The sequence below is a fragment of the Chiloscyllium plagiosum genome, chromosome 19, assembly GCF_004010195.1.
Source record: "Chiloscyllium plagiosum isolate BGI_BamShark_2017 chromosome 19, ASM401019v2, whole genome shotgun sequence".
Classification (NCBI taxonomy): domain Eukaryota; kingdom Metazoa; phylum Chordata; class Chondrichthyes; order Orectolobiformes; family Hemiscylliidae; genus Chiloscyllium; species Chiloscyllium plagiosum.
In genome coordinates, this window is record NC_057728.1 from 50,046,427 (window position 1) to 50,064,774 (window position 18,348).

General features: G+C 43.8%; 1 protein-coding gene across 3 annotated transcripts in view; it reads right to left on the bottom strand.

The window, feature by feature from the left end:
- Positions 1 to 1,549: 1,549 nt before the first annotated feature.
- The window catches only part of syt10 (synaptotagmin X), a 72,828-nt gene continuing 56,029 nt past the window's right edge, over positions 1,550 to 18,348 (bottom strand). The window contains exons 6-8 of one of the 3 annotated variants that reach the window (XR_006314555.1): positions 17,574 to 17,703; positions 11,007 to 11,187; positions 2,189 to 2,262 (exon numbers count right to left, since the gene is read on the bottom strand). Coding sequence is in view for 2 of the 3 variants with exons in the window: in XM_043709803.1 (XP_043565738.1) it covers positions 11,111 to 11,191; positions 17,574 to 17,703 (211 nt within the window). In the remaining variant the exon portion in view is untranslated. Of the gene's footprint in view, positions 2,263 to 11,006; positions 11,192 to 17,573; positions 17,704 to 18,348 lie in introns of those variants that run through there. The other 2 variants (XM_043709805.1, XM_043709803.1) reach the window with 2 other exon arrangements.

An 18,348-nucleotide genomic window follows, 5' to 3' on the forward strand; every position in this document is an offset into this window, starting at 1 on the left:
TTCAGAGAATTAATCAATTGTCAAGGCCTGGTCTGGACAATTAATTCATAGAATCTCTATAATGTGGAAACAGGTCATTTGGTCCAACAAGTCGGCACCAACCCTCCGAAGAGTATCCCACCCAGACCTAGTCCCCTACCCCATTATTGTAAATTTCCCCTGATTAATGCACCTAACCTACACATCCTTGAACACTATGGGCAATTTAGCATGGCCAGTTCACCCAACCTGCACATCATTGGATTGTGGGAGGAAACCATAGCAAACCCACGCAGACACAGGGAGAATGTGGAAACTTCACACAGACACAAGGCTGGAATCAAACCCGGGTCCCTGATGCTGTGAGGCATCAGTGCTAACCACTGAGCCACAGTGCCACCCAAAACAGGAACCAAAATGTTTTAATTAAAGCAGGAGTATCTGTGTAATTTAATAAACATTAGAAATGCTCAGGTTTAGGGTGCATAGCTCGAAGATACTGGGGTGAAAGCTCTTATTGATTGTTTTTAGGAGTTTTTACACCAATGATAGACAAGTTGGATTCATGAGGTATTGTCCATGTCTTTTAACATATACAGCTTCATAGCGAAGAGAAAGCAGCTGTTTCTATCGTCATTAAATAAACCAAGCCTGAAAGTGTGGCAGAGATGGGTTCAATTGAAATATTCAGAGGGCATTAGATGATTCAGAGGGAAACAACATGCAGGGTTGCAGGGAAGGAGAATGGCACTAAGTCACGATGCACATTTGGGGAGCCAATGAAGATATGACGAACCAAATGCCTTCCTTCTGTGATTCCGTGAAACATTTAAGATGCTGCAAGCTTTGAAAATGGCAATAATGTAAAAGGCTAATGGACTGCATTTACTGGCTGTCATTACTGATGGGCTACTCCTAACGTGGGCGTTGTAATTGGTGATCGGTTAGTGACAGGACCTCAGAAGTCTGCTGCAAGAGAGATCCACCACGGGGCTGGTGTACAATCCTCAAAGATACTTCCTACCCACCAGCGTGCAGAATACTCCAGAGAAATGCCGAGGGACATCAGATGAGGAGGAGTGGGCTGTAGGCTTTCCGGATTTTAAGGTGCATCTTAAACACAGCGGTTGCAAACTGCCAGTTTCCAATGCCAGATATAAAGGACACTCCACTGGTTCCCAGGTAACTGCCTGCGTCATGGCAACAGACTTTGTAGCTTATGTTTGTCATCAAGTATCTCAATTGCAGTACAGCCCTGGCTGTTCTCTTTTCATATGAATATTTCAAAATCGTTCACATCTGAGTGTCAACTTCTAAGGGTTACCCGACAGGTTTCATTCTCGACAAAGTACAAAGTCTGCCTTTTCCCAGCGGATTCTTAAAAGGACCTCATCATAATGAGGACAGGCTTAGGCCGCTCTTCCAACAAGAAAGAAAGATCAAGGAGTGAACTAGTCAAGAGGTTTAAAATGATTAATGAAGTTAATACGGCAGATTGAGAGAAACTCTATTCCACCAGCTCTGCTTGGGAGGGCGCGCGGGGAGACTCACAAATCAACAGGCCAGGGACTTAAAGTTCCAGGCCATTCAGCGTTAATGTAATGAAATACTTCTTCACACGAAGAGGGGTGGAATTTGGAACTCTGTCCCCCTCTGTAAGCTTGTAGGGCTGGATATCAATTTTAAAAAAACTTCAAGACTGGGATTGATGCATTGTTTACGAAAGGGAACTATCCTGGACGCTGAAAGTTTGAAATAAGTGCTCAAATATTCAGCAGGTCAGGGCAATATCTTTGGGAAAAGATCATTTCAGATTTGTAGCCGTATGACATAACCAGTTGATCAGAATTCTTCACCAAGGTAGGGAAATAGTGTAAGGTACACGGGCCAACCACCATTGAATGGAATGAGCTAGATGGGCAAGTGGGGTTGACTGGGCTCCTTCTGTTCCCATTTTCCTAATCAAAGGATTTAAAATTTTCAATAAAGAGTGATCTCCGTCACCGACATTTTCACATGCTAGTGATCCCTTGTAGTTCTTTGCAGAGTATCTGGACCCATCACCTCTGTCCACTCATGAAACAGTGTTGTGGGCTTCACCCACACTCACACTATTGCACTGCTTCACTCCTGTTCTATCAATAAGACAGACATTTCCAGATGCTCTCCAGTAACAACTCAGAGGTGTTCAGCCTTGGGCAAGCAGCAGCTCTACGGTGTGGGTGGCAGCTTTGGAGAAGGGCAGGATCCTTGACTGTCAAAGCTGGTCGCTCGACCTGGTGCCTGCAACAGAATCATTTCAGATTTACTCCACAGACCAACCCCAGCGAATTCTGCTTTTATCTGTAAAAAATTTGTAATTGTATAAATTATCATGACACATTTCACATTATTTTACTTTAAAAGTCTCATCACTGTTTTTAGAAAAGGGAAGCATGGCAGCCAGTTTTCACCCAGGAAGATCCCACAGACTGGGGCAAACCAATGAGGGGATTACTGGTGTCTTTGATGACGTTGACCCATCACCTGAGAGCGCAAATCAGGCTCCGATTTATTTCACTCAAAACAGGCACTCTCCAAAGTACAGCACTCCCTCAGTACTGACCCTCCCGACAGTGCAGCACTCCCTCAGTACTGACCCTCCGACAGTGCGGCACTCCCTCAGTACTGACCCTCCCGACAGTGCAGCACTCCCTCAGTACTGACCGTCACGACAATGCAGCACTCCCTCAGCACTTACCCTCCAACAGTGCGGCACTCCCTCAGTACTGACCTTCCGACAGTGCAGCACTCCCTCAGCACTGACCCTCCCGACAGTGCAGCGCTTCCTCAGTACTGACCCTCCGACAGTGCGGCACTCCCTCAGTACTGACCCTCTGACCGTGTGACGCTCCCTCAGCACTGACCCTCTGACAATGCGACGCTCCCTCAGCACAGACCCTCCGACAGTGCGACGCTCCCTCAGCATTGACTCTTTGACAGTGCAGCACTCCCTCAGCAATGACTGTCTAACAGAGCGGCAATCCCTCAGTACTGACCTTTCGACAGTACAGCACTCCCTCAGTACTGACCCTCTGACAGTGCGGCACTCCCTCAGTACTGACCCTCCGACAGTGCAGCACTCCCTCAGTACTGACCTTCCAACAGTGCGACGCTCCCTCAGCACTGACCCTCCGACAGTGCGACGCTCCCTCAGCACTGACCCTCTGATAGTGTGGTGGTCCCTCAGCACTGACCCTCCGACAGTGCGACACTCCCTCAGCACTGACTCTTAGACACTGCAGCACTCCCTCAGTACTGACCCTCTGACAGTGCAGCACTCCCTCAGTACTGACCCTCTGACAGTGCAGCACTCCTTCAGCACCGACCCTCCGACAGTGCGGCACTCCCCCAGCACTGGCACAGTGTTATGCTATCATTGGGTCAGTACAGAGGAAGCATTACATGGTCGGAAGGTTTTCAAAAAGACTTAATGGAATTCATGTGTCTTAAGGTGTGTAAAAAGCCAAGGGGAGAGACAGTGAAAGTTACAAGCATGAGTTTATAGCTGTCAGGAGTTGTAGCTATTTGATATTGTTTTGGAGTGGAGCTGGGGTATCGAATGTGCAGAGATAAGATGCATTGTTCAGCCATTGGCAGCTCCCTGCAAAGCCCCTGTAGGGTGAGTGAAAGCTGCAAAAAACAGAAAGAAAGGCTGCTGCAACATTTCCTCTCACCAGCTCCTGAACTTATTGCTTTTGAAGAAATCCTGGTGGCAGTGTCATCTACCTCGTGATGCCCGTTTACCCGAGCCAGACTGAAAGCAATCTAGAGCATTTCAAAGTTAAAAATCACACAACACCAGGTTATAGTCCAACAATAGAACATCCCATATCTTCTCCTTTCATTTTCAGAGAATTGACTAGTGTTTAGCCAAATATGGGCAAAAATAACCAAGTGTATATATTAATATTTTCATATTTCAAAACTGCATTAATCTGTCCTTCAGCTGATGAATCATTGGGCTTTTATAACAAATCAATAATTTTGTTATTGAAGAAATATAGTTGACAGATCTTGTTATTTTAAACCTAATGCAGATGAAATGTTTAACTGGCCATATTGGCAACGGGATGAAACATATGGAATAGTGGGACTAGAGAGATGCTGTGCATTCATCTTCATCTCAGTCATAATACTTTTATACTTTTTGTAAAGTCTAACTCGTTTACCAACATTTGAGGAAGAAAGATATTATGTCTTTACCGAGCCTGGCCTTTGCGGAACTCCAGACCCATAACATGGTACGGTGGCTCAGTGGTTAGCACTGCTGCCTTACAGCACCAGGGTCCCAGGTTTGATTCCAGCCTTGGATGACTGTCTGTGTAGAGTTTGCATATTCTCCCCGTGTCTGCGTGGGTTTCCTCCCACAATCCAAAGATGTGCAGCTCAGGTGAATTGGCTATGCTAAATTGCCTATAGTGGTAGGTGTATTAGTCAGAGGGAAATGGGTCTGGGGTGGGTTACTCTTCGGAGGGTTGGTGTGGACTGGTTGGGTCGAAGGGTCTGTTTCCACACTGTAAGGAATCTAATCAAAAAAATAAACCTTCACTGCTCTGTGAGATACCCAGAACGATACTGAGTTGTCAGGATGTTGGTGCCTGGTTATCTTCTGAAGGGTAATTTGTCATTTTGCAGAATTATTTGGAGAGGAGTACCAGGAGTACATTGGGGATCAGTTAGTTCAGTTGGCTGGACTGGTGGTTGAAATGCAGAGTGACACCAACAGTGTGAATCCAATTGCCCCACCAGCTGAGGTTACCATGAAGACCACATCTTCTCAACCTCATGTCTTGCCCAAAGTCAAACTCACCACCAGTCCGCTGGTCCAGTAGGACAAGGTGAGTTTACTTACCAGTAAAGCATAACCTCCTGAACCTGTACTAATGACGTTGATTGATTTAATTTTGTTTTGAGATGTTGTGCATCCCTAAATGCCCTTTAACTGAGTGGCTCATAGAATCCCTACAGTGCAGAAACAGACCCTTCAGCCCAACAAGTCTGCACCGACCTTCCAAAGAATATCCCACACAAACCCATTCCCTTAACTAACACATCCCTGAACACTATGGGCAATTCAGCATGGCCAATTCACCTAATCTGCACATCTTTGGACTGTGGGAGGAAACTGGAGCATCCGGGGGAAACCCACACAGACAGTTGCCTGAGGCTGGAATCAAACCCAGATCCCTGGCGCTGTGAGCTAGCAGTGCTAACCACTGAGCCACCGTGATGCCAAGCTGTTTTAGTGGGCATGTTGAATTCAATCTCTGGGTCGTTCGCTAGGTGTAGCCAGCTCAGGTAAAACCAGCAGATTCCCTTCCCTTCCCTAAAGGACAACAGCGAAGCAGACAGAAACTAGCAGAACTGTAGATGCTGTAAATCAGAACCAAAACCAGAAATTGCTGGAAAAGCTCTAGCAGCATCTGTGAAGAGAGATCAGCGTTAACATTATGGGTTGAGTGACTCTTCCTCAGAAGAGTTCTGTGATCGCTCTCCACAGATGCTGCCAGACCTGCCGAGAGATATTTTTTTATTAATGGTTTTACAGCCACAATTACTAAGACTAGCTTCAAATTTCAGATTTTATTAATTGCACTTAAATTCCCAAACACTGCCATAATGGGATTTGAACCATGTCTCTATAGCATTAGCCTGGGCTTATGGATTACAGGTCCATTGATATTCCCAATGTTCCATCTTCTCCCCCAACTATTGGTCACTAGTTAGCTCTCAACTGCTCTTCAAACAGTAAATTGCAAATATCTGAGGGAGCTGATGGAGCCTTATTTAATACTGTTCCTGAAAGATGACAGAAAATCCTTTCCTTGGTCCTGCACACCAATTATCAGTCTAGATTATATTTTTAAATCTCTCGAAAGGGTCTTAAGCCTCCATGACCCTGAGACACAAATTTGAGAGTGTGAGCCATGGCTGACTCTGTAAAAAGGATTTTTCCTGTGCGACCATTCCTCTGTCACACAGAGTAAGGGTTGAACAGAGGGAAGTTTGAACCGGGAGCTAAGTGTGTTAGAATCTTTAAAGTTTTCTGTAGTTCTGTTACTGAGCCGGTGGGTGGTGAAATGTACAACTTCACCTGAAGCCATTACTTCTAGTAGCAGAGAAGTTGTTGGAGGTTTGGTGTGACCATGCACTACCAGCAGCACATTTCTCAGCATGGGATTCATTGTAATATGGTCTGTGATATCATTGAGAGGGGAACAATTTTGAGAAGGTAAGTTTTATTTTTATAAAAATGTATAAGGGCAGTAATCCAACATGGCAATGGAATAGTAGGAGGCCATTCAGCGTTTAGATCAGAGTGGTGCTGGGAAAGCGCAGCAGGTCAGGCAGGACCATTCAGCCCCTTGAGACTGTTCCAGCATTCAGTCAGATCAATGCCACTGTACATCTTCATATTATCACCCAGCCAAATGCCAACCATCTTAGTCTTGAAAGTTCTGATTCTTCCCATTATCCACACCTTTTTTTGGGAGAGAGAATTCCTGGCGTCAGTGTGCACAGTGCTCCTGATTTCACTTGTGAACAGCCAGGCTGTATTTGAAAGGTTGTTATCTATTTTGCTGCCCTGTTCTGCTCCAGAGGCAATAGTTTCTCTCTATCTACCCAATCACATCCGTTTATCATTTCAAACACCTTGGGTTGGTTGCCTTTTATTCTTCCAAATTCAAGGGAATACAAGTTAGGTTTCCGTAGGCTGTCCTCCTTATTGAACCGTTTAAGCTACAGTATCGGTATCTCTTATGGCTATAAGTGCTTTTGCAGTAATTATAACAAGGGGCAGAACTGGGAGATTTAAAATTTGGTTGGCACTGGTTTAACGTTCTATTCTTGATTGTTATGAAATTATTTTTCATTTGCAATGCAACATCAGAGAAGGTAACCTATATTTCTAAATTCTTTCACCATTCAAATATTGGCCAGAGTGAAGGGGTGAATTTCCCTGCTGTTCTTTGACGTAACGCCTTGGCACCTTTTGCATGCCCCAGGCCTCGTAGACAGTGCCCAGTCTAAGATCTTGTGAGAAAGCTGGCACCTCTATTAATGCGGCACTCCCTGGTGGTCCACTGGGAGTCGATATGGATTTAGGTTGAGATCAGCAATTTGTGAGTGTTCACTCCAAAGGAATTAAGGGAGATGGGGGCTGGGTTGGAAAATTCAGTCTTGTTATTTAAATATTGTGGGCCTTTTGTAGAGGGTCAGCTGTGTCTCAGTCATCCCGAGGGGCAAAACCAAAACAGCAGCTCTGCCAACTTCTGCCTCTCTTCTGTGTTTATGTTTATGCCCGAGCACGTAGAGCACGTAGTGTCCATCAATGCTCTTGATGCTATTAGGTGGGCAGCATGGGGGACACAATGCTTTATTTCCTTTCCAACTCCATGTTGATTTAGTGCCCCCCTACCTCCCCCTCACTTTTGACAGTTCATATTGCCCTTAAGAGGCTTTGAGTGTAAATATTGAATTGGCTACTCAGATGGTTAGCCGTTTAACAAAAAATAACGGCAAAAACAAGCCCCTAATCTAAAAGTCACCTGTAGACTTGTTTATGTAGGGGTGGCATCTTGGAGGGATCTTGGTGGTGCCGTGGGAGTGTCCCTACCTCTGAGGTAGGAGGAGGTGAGGACTGCAGATGTTGGAGATCAGAGCTTAAAAATGTGTTGCTGGAAAAGCGCAGCAGGTCAGGCAGCATCAAAGGAGAAGGATGCTGCCTGACCTGCTGCGCTTTTCCAGCAACACATTTTTAAGTTCTGAGGTAGGAGGCCCAGGTTTAAGCCCACCTGCTCCAGAGATGTGCAATAATATCAAAAAAGAGAAAATGCTGGAAAATCTCAGCAAGTCTGGCAGCATCTGTAAGGAGAGAAAAGAGCTGACGTTTCAAGTCTAACTGACCCTTTGTCAAAGCTTTTATGCAGTGTGTAATAATATCGCCAGACAGACTGCTCAGAAAATGTCCGAAGAAAGCAACCTTTAATTTCCAAAGGATAGTGGAATTTTGACAAGTCTAGCAGCTTCATGGTCGCTTGTAATGAAACCAGTTTTCTTTTAGATATGGAATTTTTTTAAGAAAAACTGGAATCCTTGTACTGCCAAATTCTTCGACCGCTAAAGTTGAGATTTAAACTTGGTTTTTAAGAAGAGCATAGGAAAAAGGAACAGGAGTGGACCATACACAAAAGAAATTGCGTTTTTTTAAACAGAATCCAAGTCCACACTTCTTGTAACAGTTTTATTTCAGTTAACTACAGTTCCTCCCCCTACTGATTACTAGCTTCCAATATATATACAACTAATTCTCACCCAATGAACCTTAAATTAATATATCCATCAGCTTTTCCCTTGTTCCATTATTTCTTAGGCATCTTGTCCGAATTTGGTGAAGAACAATACAGACCCTTAAGCCTGCTCTGCCATTCAATACAATTATTAGTCATCCACTTTACCACCTAACTCCCATTTCCCTTAATTCCCTTAATCTTAGTGATGAATATACTCAACAATAGACCACAGTAGCTCCTTGGGGTAGCGAGTTCCAAAGATTCACAATTTGTTAAGTGAAGGAAGGAACCAGAGAATGTTGAAGTCAAAATGTTCAATCTGGGAGAATGAACTTTAGTGATTTAGAAAAGACCTAGCCCAGGGTGTTACTGGGTCAAACTTCAGTGTTACTGGAACCCAGACCTTGGAGTGCAGGTTCATAGCTCCTTGAAAGTGGAGTCGCAGGTAAATAGGATAGGGAAGGAAGCATTTGGTATGATTTCCTTTATTGGTCAGAGTATTGAGTACAAGATTTGGGGCTGTACAGGACATTGGTTAGGCCACTGTTGGAATATTGCATGCAATTCTGGTCTCCTTCCCATAGGAAAGATGTTGTGAAACTTGAAAGGGTTCAGAAAAGATTTACAAGGATGTTGCCAGGGTTGGAGGATTTGAGCTATAGGGAGAGACTGAACAGGCTGGGGCTGTTTTCCCTGGAGCATCGGAGGCTGAGGGGATATGGGCCAGGTGCTGGCAGGTGGGACTAGATTGGGTTGGGATATCTGATCGGCATGGGCAGGTTGGACCGAAGGGTCTGTTTCCATGCTCTACATCTCTATGACTCTATCTATGACTCTATGACAGCATTGTCAGTCTATCTACAGAACATGGACTGCTGCAGTTCAGGAAAGCAGTTCATCACTACCTTCGCAAGGGCAACTAGGAATGGCAATAAAAGCTGTCCCAGCCAGCATACACCATGAATGAATAAAAAATACGCAAGGTCACATTAGTATCATCGTGCTGAAATTAAAGAATGAATATTGAGTAAGTACTCAGCTAAAAAAAGAGATGGGCCTATTTAAAATCCAAAGTGAAATCCTCATGTCAGGCATTGGTCTTTTGGTATTATCACTAGACCATTAATCCAGAGGTCCAGATAATGTTCTGGGGACCTAGGTTTGAATCCTATCTTGGCAGATGGTGCAATTTGAATCCAATAAAAATCTGGAATTAAGAATCTTATGATAACCATGAATCCATTGCCAATTGTCAGGAAACATGTGTGGTTCACTAATATCCTTTAGGGAAGGAAACTGCCATCCTTACCTGGTCTGACTTGCATGTGACTCCAGACCCACAGCAATATGGTTGACACTCAACTGCCCTCTGAGTAATTGGGGATGGACGATAGATACTGGCCTAGCCAGCAATACCATATCCCATGAACACAAATGAAAAAAAAGCCTATTATTTAATTTGCCTTCACAGACATGTAGGTTATACAATTGGAGGAAAGAAATTAGGATATTATTAGAGAAAATTGCTAAAACTAAAACTAATATTGATCCAGGTGGTCTCTTAAAATAAGTCAAAGTAGAAATAGTTGGAAGTATTAGTGACAGTAAGTATGTGAAGTTAGCTCGCTGAGCTGGAAGGTTTGTTTTCAGATGTTTCGTCACCATACTAGGTAACATCATCAGTGAGAGTCTCCAGTGAAGCATTGCTGCTATGCCCCACCTCTCTATTTATAGGTTTTGGTTTCTTAAGGTGGGTGATGTCACTTCCAGTTCTTTTTTCCAAGGATCAGTCTTCCAACACATTGAACACAGGGGTGGTGATAGAGGACTGGAGCTTTACTCATGTTATACATTACACAACAAAGAGGAGAGGGAGAAACCACAAAGCTACAGGCCAGTCAGCCATCAGTGATGGTGATGTTAATGCAAACCACTGCCAGCAACAAAATAAATGCAACTGGAAAGGCATGGGCTTCTCAAAACAAAAGACATAGATTTGTTAATAGTTCCTTATATCTAATTCTTACATGACATTACAGGGAAGGTTGATCACAGTAACACAGTAGATGGTGCATACATGGACTTTCAGAATGCCACATTATTAAGTTAAAAACTCATACAATTAAGGGGAAGTGATAGAATGAAGACAGAATTTGACTTAGGAAGCAAAGGAAAGTGGTAACGGATGGGTTTCAGGTAACAGTAAAGCTTTGTAATGGTTACTCCACCCACCTCACCTTAACGGTCTGCTTTCAGCCTCTTTCTCCCAACAATGTTTGTAAATGAGCGACAATCAGATAGAGGGAGCAGCATGATAAGGTTCACAGATGATGTAAAATATGGGGAAGTCATGGATCAGATGATAGATGTAATATGCTAAGGGCAGCATGCTAATGGTCAGAAGTATTGCAGGCGAATTTTTACACGGAGGGGTATGAGGTGATGCACTTTGAGAAGATGAGTGTGGAGACACAACACGTGAGAAATGGCATGACTTTGTAAAGTGATGATGAGACCGAGACCTCGGTAACCATACATATGAGCTCTCTCAAAGTAATTGTAAGACAAGGTTCCCCAGTCCACAGTTCTACAAGAAGCCTCCGAAAATCAGGATTTTCTTTGAAACATCCTGTTGAGGAAGGTGTGCAAATTTCAGACGTCTGTTGTTCAATTACGCCAGTGTGCACATACCAGACAGAGATTTGATTGCAGAGGACACCACCAGTGGGGCCCAGAGAGTCTGAATACTTTGTCAAGTCAGCCCCGTGAAGTCCCATTGTTGCCTGAAGTGCAGATTACTGCTGTTGTGATGGTCTCGGAAATTGCAGGCTGCTTGGATCTTGAGACCTTTGACTGGGGCTTGCTTGGTAATCTATCTTAATTAAGAGCGTTATAGATTGTTCTGTTAATCATTAACCTCAAATGCTAACTCACAGTAATGCTGCCCAAAATCAATCTTAGTGTTAAAATTGTGCATTGATTGCCACTATAATCACAATAGTATTTTTGAACAGATAGTTGTTGCTTTTTAACCTCAATTTAAAACTGTGACATTTACAAATACAGTTAGCAAGTTGCAATTTTTAGTACAAATTAGTCACTTGCGGATATTTCAATGCCTTCATCACTACAGTGATTCACAGCTTCTCGGATCGTGCCACTGCCACACAGGAAGGACAGGCAGCTTCATCAAGCAGACTGCATCCACAAGCCTGGTATCTTACTCAGACAACTGCTCAAATTTTAATCCTGCGCACACCTACAGCAGGACTGAGCCCTCTCTGCAGTCTGACTACTTTGGGCAAAGAGCCATCAGTCAGATGGGATACCCTCTGACCACTTGGCTCACTCACTAACGTCACAAACCAAGGATCCCAGGCTGATAAAGCTGAACTCCTGGGCTGGTGGGGCTGAATACACCACCACAAACGCCTGTAGATGTTGGTGATCTGAAATAAAAGCAAAACGTGCTGGAGAAACTCAGCAGGTCTGGCAGCCTCTGTGCAGAGAGAAACAGAGTAATGTGAGTCCAATATGACTGTAACAGTAATTAAGTATGATTTTAAAAAGCAGACTTCTATAGCAAAAAGGCAAGCTCCTGCAATAAGGCGCATTTTAGAAGCATGAACCTTGAACACTCTAAGTGACCATCTCAGCAGAAAAGATTGGAACCTTATCCATCCTAAAGCCTGTACCAGCCTTGAACATAAACTAGAGGATAGGCTGATTCCTGCAGACAGGCCAGCAGAAGGACCTAGGTGGAAACCTTCTGTCTATTGTGGAAGAATGAAATGTAAACAATGTATGCTTTGAAAATATATTGGAAAGATGTCAGAAATTGCTAGAAAAGCTCAGCAGGTCTGGCAGCATGTATGGAGAGAAATCAGAGTTAACATTTCAGGTCAACTGACCCCAAAAGGGTCACTTCACCTGAAACGTTAACTCTGATTTCTCTACAGATGATGCCAGACCTGCTGAGCTTTTCCAGCAATTTCTGATTTTGTTTCTGATTTACAGCATCTGCAGTTTTCAGATTTCATTGGATAGATGTCAGACTAAGTGATGAAACACAGCCACGTCAGAGCATTAGAGAGAACTCTGTTTAGCCACTGTAAGTTAGTTGCATACTCGAGTCCTCCTATGGTATGGATAAAGAGAATAACCATAACATGGCTAAGTTATTACTTCCTTAATTCTGGGTTCCAGCATTTTCTCAACAGCTGTTTTCAGGCTAACTGTTGGGAAGCTCCCTGTTTTCTCCCTCCTTCCCTTCCTCCTTCCTCCTTCCATGGCTGCATTATATTTGCTAGGAGATAGTGAGGCCAGCAGACGCTGGAGAGCCAGAGTTGATAAAGCGTGGCACTGGAAAAGCACAGCAGGTCAGGCAGCATCTGAGGAGTAAGAGAGTCAATGTTTTGGGCAGGACCTTTCTTCAGGACTGGGTTATATTTGCTACCTTTCCACCCACTGGGACTGTTTCAGAATCTAGGGAAATTAGAAAGATCATAACCAGCACATAACACTATTACTCCAGCATCTGCAGTCCTCACTTTCTCCTCGAAGATTTTAACCTACTGTGAATCCTCTTGCAAGGATGCCTCCCTTGAAGAAGCTCTCTTCCTCCCTCTACAAGGATTGAAGGGCTCATGCCCGAAACGTCGATTCTCCTGCTCCTTTGATGCTGCCTGACCTGCTGCGCTTTTCCAGCAACACATTTTCAGCTCTGATCTCCAGCATCTGCAGTCCTCATTTTCTCCCCATAACACTATTACTGCAACATCTTCCTTAGAAATTTGTTTTCCCGTGCTTATGTCTCTCCAACCACTACATTTGCGTCAAACTATCTGTCTTTTGTTCGTCTTATGTGTGAATGACTGAGTCTGTGCATTTGGTGTTTAAGGGTTATATTTTAAGTTGCATAATTAGTAATCATTTCCTTTCCCTGCTATTTGTTAAAGAATGTTTGTTTACAATAGAGTCATTTTCCTGTGAATAATGAAACCTGGCATAAATCAGTTTTGTCCTGAATAGCAGTCAGTCACACAACTGGTCACCTTGTTATTTTAATTAGATATTTACACAGTTGTAAAGGCTTTTTCAACAACAGGGCCTCAAGTGACAGCAAATTCTTCCCAATGCAGTCATAATATCTTTTCTTGTATGGGTTACTAACGGCAACACAACTCTCCACTCCACGTTCTGCTTTTGAAATGATAATGCTGTGTTAACCAGTTATTTTATCTTCCTACAACTTGGGAAAATAAAACACTTCATATTATAGCTCAGAAACGGCAGGTTTAGTCAGACTATGTAGCTCTCGTCCCCCTGATCTCTGGGGTTTTCTTAAACGTCCTTTAATTGGCAATCATTTACAGATTCCAATGGTATTTGAACAGATTGGGCCTCCATTTGATGCTACAGATAGAAAATGAAATTGAAATTGTACATTCAATGAATGTTTAACAACCTGAACACACATTAGGTTCAGAAAGGATTGTTAAGGGACACAGGCTTCAAAGTCTCCCTGCTCTATTTCAGGCTGTTATGTCACATAGCAGTAATCACTGCTCCTTTTAATATTTGGGAACTGAAATTGCAGTGAGAATTTCTGATCCTTCCTCGATGCATTGACATTTCCTTTTCCACTCATCTCCAGGTGAGCAAAATCTACTTAGGTGATCGCTTCCAGTATCTACAAAACATACCTGAAACCATGAATCCTCACATTTTTTGTAATAGAGTTCCAAAATAATTGTCTAGTTAGCACATTCCAGGATCAAAATTAGAGAGCAAATTCAGGCATAAAGCTAATAAGTTCAGCAACCATCAATTTATAAACTGGAAATGTAATTTCTGATAATGAGAAATCACTTTGTCCCAGTGTGCGAGTTCCATACTAGTAGACAGACCACCCTTCCCAATTTATAGTCATGAGCAAAGGCATCAGTCTAGGCAGCAATTGAAGGCAAGTGGATCAGGGTGCTGAGACTACAAGCATGAAAAGGAAAATTTCCCTGTCTGCAAAGTCAAGAACCAGGGGGCACTATTTTAAAAAAACAAAGGGAGTTCCACTAATTCTAAGATAAGGAGAAATTGTCTTGTTCAGATGGTTGTGAACCTTTGGCATTTTCCACCAAGAGGCTGTGGAAGCTCAGTCTCTGAGTGTGTTTAAAGTAGAGATCCATAGATTTCTGAACATCAGTGAGATACAGAGTTAGGGGATGGGGCGAGTAAAAGGCATTGAAGTTTTGATCAGCCATGATCGTACTGAATGGTGGGGCAGACTTGTTAGGCTGAATGGCCTACTACTATTGCTATGAGAAAGTGAGACGCTGGAGATCAGAGTCGGAAGTGTGATGCTGGAAGAGCACAGCCGGTCAGGCAGCATCTGAGGAGCAGGAGAATCGACATTTTGGGCATAAGCCCTTCATCAGGAATGTGTCAGGAACTCCTGCTGCTATTTTCAATTCACCCTCAAATTCTTTAAATATTTCACTTTCCTCAAAGGATGTGTCTTTTCCTGACTGGCTTATTCCTTTGATGAAAGCTGTGAATGGAGGCTGTCAATGATATGGTGTCATTTTGTTCTGATCCTATTCTCTCTTTCAGTGTGGGGGGCAAATGTATTACAGACTTGTTCGGGGGGCATTAAGAGCAAGTTGCACAAACAAAGCCAGTGATGTCAAAACCTCTGACAACATACCAAAATTGCTAAATGCTTTTAAAATTAAAATGCTGTCACCAAGTGGTATAGTGGTAAAATCATGGCACTGAAAACACAAAGGCCCAGGCTAATGCTCAGAGGACATCAGTTCAAATCTCACCTTGGCAGCTCATGGAAATTAAGCTCAATGAATAAATCTGGCTTTGAAAATTAGTCTCAGTGATGTTGACCTTAAAACGATCATCAATTGTCATTAAAAGAAAACACTGCATCCGTTTCAGGAGAATAATCTGCTACCCTTAACAGGTCTGGTCTACATTTGACTGGATATCTACAATGAAAGGTTGACTCTCAGTCAAGAGGAATTATGGTGTAGCAGCAAACGCTGGGCTTGCCAACAACTCCTACATCCCAAGAACAGTACATTAAATTAGTGACAGTGATCCTGTTGGATAGATTTTTAATCAGTAAGTGAATAAAGGATTATGGGGAAATGGCAGGAAAGTGGAATTGAGGATTATCAGATCAGCCATGACCTCATTCCTGAAGAAGGGCTTATGCCCGAAACGTTGATTCTCCTGCTCCTCGGATGCTGCCTGACCTGCTGTGCTTTTCCAGCACCACTCTCTTGACTCTGATCTCCAGCATCTGCAGTCCTCACTTTCTCCTCCTTGATGAGGTGAACACTCAACTTCTGCTGTTACATTTCATTGTCTCTTCCAGTCCAGACACTGAAGTCCTTTAATGCCGATCAGCTGTGGGCTTTAACACTCTAATCTGAAGTGTAAAACTCAATTCGTGCGCACACACAAGTGTCTGCAGTTTGCACCATATTTCCATGCCCTCTGTGACCCAGATGTCAATCTCTTTGTCATAGACAGAATTAATCATGTACCTCATTTTCCACTTGATGAGATTTGTACAAAGTATGCAAATTAGGTGTCATGGCCTGCCATTCTTTGCGGAAGACATTATCAATCCTAGTATCACCAACGTGGGTGTCTTGATTTGATTGTGTTTTCCATCCCTGGGGCGAATGTTAAATCTAATAAACCAAGCATGAATATTTATCCCTTAACTAACATCAGAAAAACACATTACCTGCTCAACACCACATTATATTTGTAGGAGCTTGCTGTGCTTACATTAGCTGCCAGATTTCCAACAGTATAACAGTGATTACACTTCAAAACGTTCGTACCTAATTGGCTGTGGGTGCTTCTGAAAAGGCACTAGGGAAATGCAAATATTTCTTTCTGAATTTTACCCCTCCACACTCCACAAAATCTGCCCTCCAATTGTTTAAAAAAGAAGTAATACCAGTTGAGAAGCACTCAATCCCATTAGCTTCAACACACAATAATATAATTCAGTACAGCAGAGGAACAGGCTCTTCGGCCCAATAAGCCTGCGCCGATTCTAATCCTTATTTAGACACTCTACTTAGTGCCCATGCGTGATTTCTATCCCCCTGTTTGCCTCCCACTCATGTGTCTATCAAGATACTCCTTACATGTTGCTAATGTGCCTTTTTCCACTACCTCCACCGATAGTGTGTTCCAGGCACCCACTACCCTATGGGTGAAAAGTTTTCTCTGCACTTCTCCCCCAAACTTTCCCCCTTTCACCTTGAACCTGTGCTTTGTTACATTTGTCCTTTCCACCCGGGGTAAAAGCCTCTGGTTATCCACCCTATCCATGCCTCTCATAATTTTGGAGACTTCTATCAGGTCACCCCTCAGTCTCTGTCGTTCCAGTGAAAACAATCTGAGTTTATCCAACCTCGCCTAACAACTAAAATCCTCTAGACTAGGCAACGTTCTGTAAACCCTCTCTGCACGTTCTTCAAAGCAGAATCACATAGTCATAGAGCAGTAACAGCACAGAAACAGACCCTTCAGTCCAATGTGTCCATGCTCATCAGATATCCTAAATTAATCTAGTTTCAGTTGGACCATAAATCTTTCCTATTCATATACCCTTCCAGATGTCTTTTAAACGTTGCAATTGTGCCAGCCTCCACCACTTCCTCTGGCAGCTCATTCCACACACACACAACCCACAGCATGAAAAAGTTGTTCCTGAAGTCCCTCTTAAACCTTTCTCCTCTAACCTCAAACCTCTAGTTTTGGACTCCCCTACTCTGGGGTAAAGACCTTGCTATTCATCCTATCCATGCCCCTCATGATTTTATTAACCTCTATTAGATCACCCCTCAGTCTCTGACACTCCAGGGAAAACAGCCCCAGCCTATTCAACCTCTCGCTATAGCACAAACTCTCCAACATCCTGATAAATCTTTTCTGCACCCTTTTAAGTTTCACAACACCCTTCCTATAGAAAGGAGGCTAGAATTGCCTGCAGTATTCCAAAGGTGGCAGAACCATCCACATCCTTCCAGTAGTGTGGTGACCAGAACTGCTCGCTATATTCCAAATGTAGCCTAACTACAGTGTTATACAGCTGGAAGCTAACTTGCCAGCTTGTTATGTTACAGCTGTATTAAACAGGTGGAGGCTACATTCAGGTAACTCCCTGTTTAACCAGTGAGGCATGAGCCTGAGCCAGATGAAAGCTCCAGTTGCCAGTCTTACCTCTGCCAATGGGTGCCAGTGGGCAATCGGTTTGCGAGGGTATGCTAGCATTTCATTCCAGTGATCACGTCCAAGGCCTTCAGCATCTTGTCCTACACGACAAACCCCAATGACTTCATTATGACCGACGCTGTGGGCGAGGAGCAAGAAACTCATTGTTATTCTGACACAAAAGCAGCAGCGAGGGGCAAGACGGGGAGCAGGTAGAACCACCCATGGCCAAACACTTCAACTCTCCCTCCCACTCTGCCAAGGACATGCAGGTCCTGGGCCTCCTCCATCGCCACACCCTAACCACCCAATGCCTGGAGGAAGAACGCCTCAACTTCTGCCTCGGAAACCTCCAACCCCATGGTATCAATGTGGATTTCACTAGTTTCCTCATTTCCCTCCCCCCACCTTATCCCAGTTCCAACATCCCAACTTGGCACCGCCCTCATAACCTGTCCATCTTCCTTCCTACCTATCCGCTCCACCCTGCCTTCTGACCTATCACTATTACCCCCAATTCCATCTACCTATCGCACTCTTAGCTACCTCCCCCCCAGCCCCAACCCCTTCCCATTTATCTCTCAGCACCCCCCACCAGCCCACAAGCCTCATTCCTGATGAAGGGCTCTTGTCCGAAACATTGATTCTCCTGCTCCTCGGGTGCTGCATGACCTGCTGTGCTTTTCCAGCATCACAATCTCGACTCTGATCTCCAGCATCTGCAGCCCATACTTACTCACAGAACAGAATTCACACACTACCCAGGGTTAAACAAAAAACACCC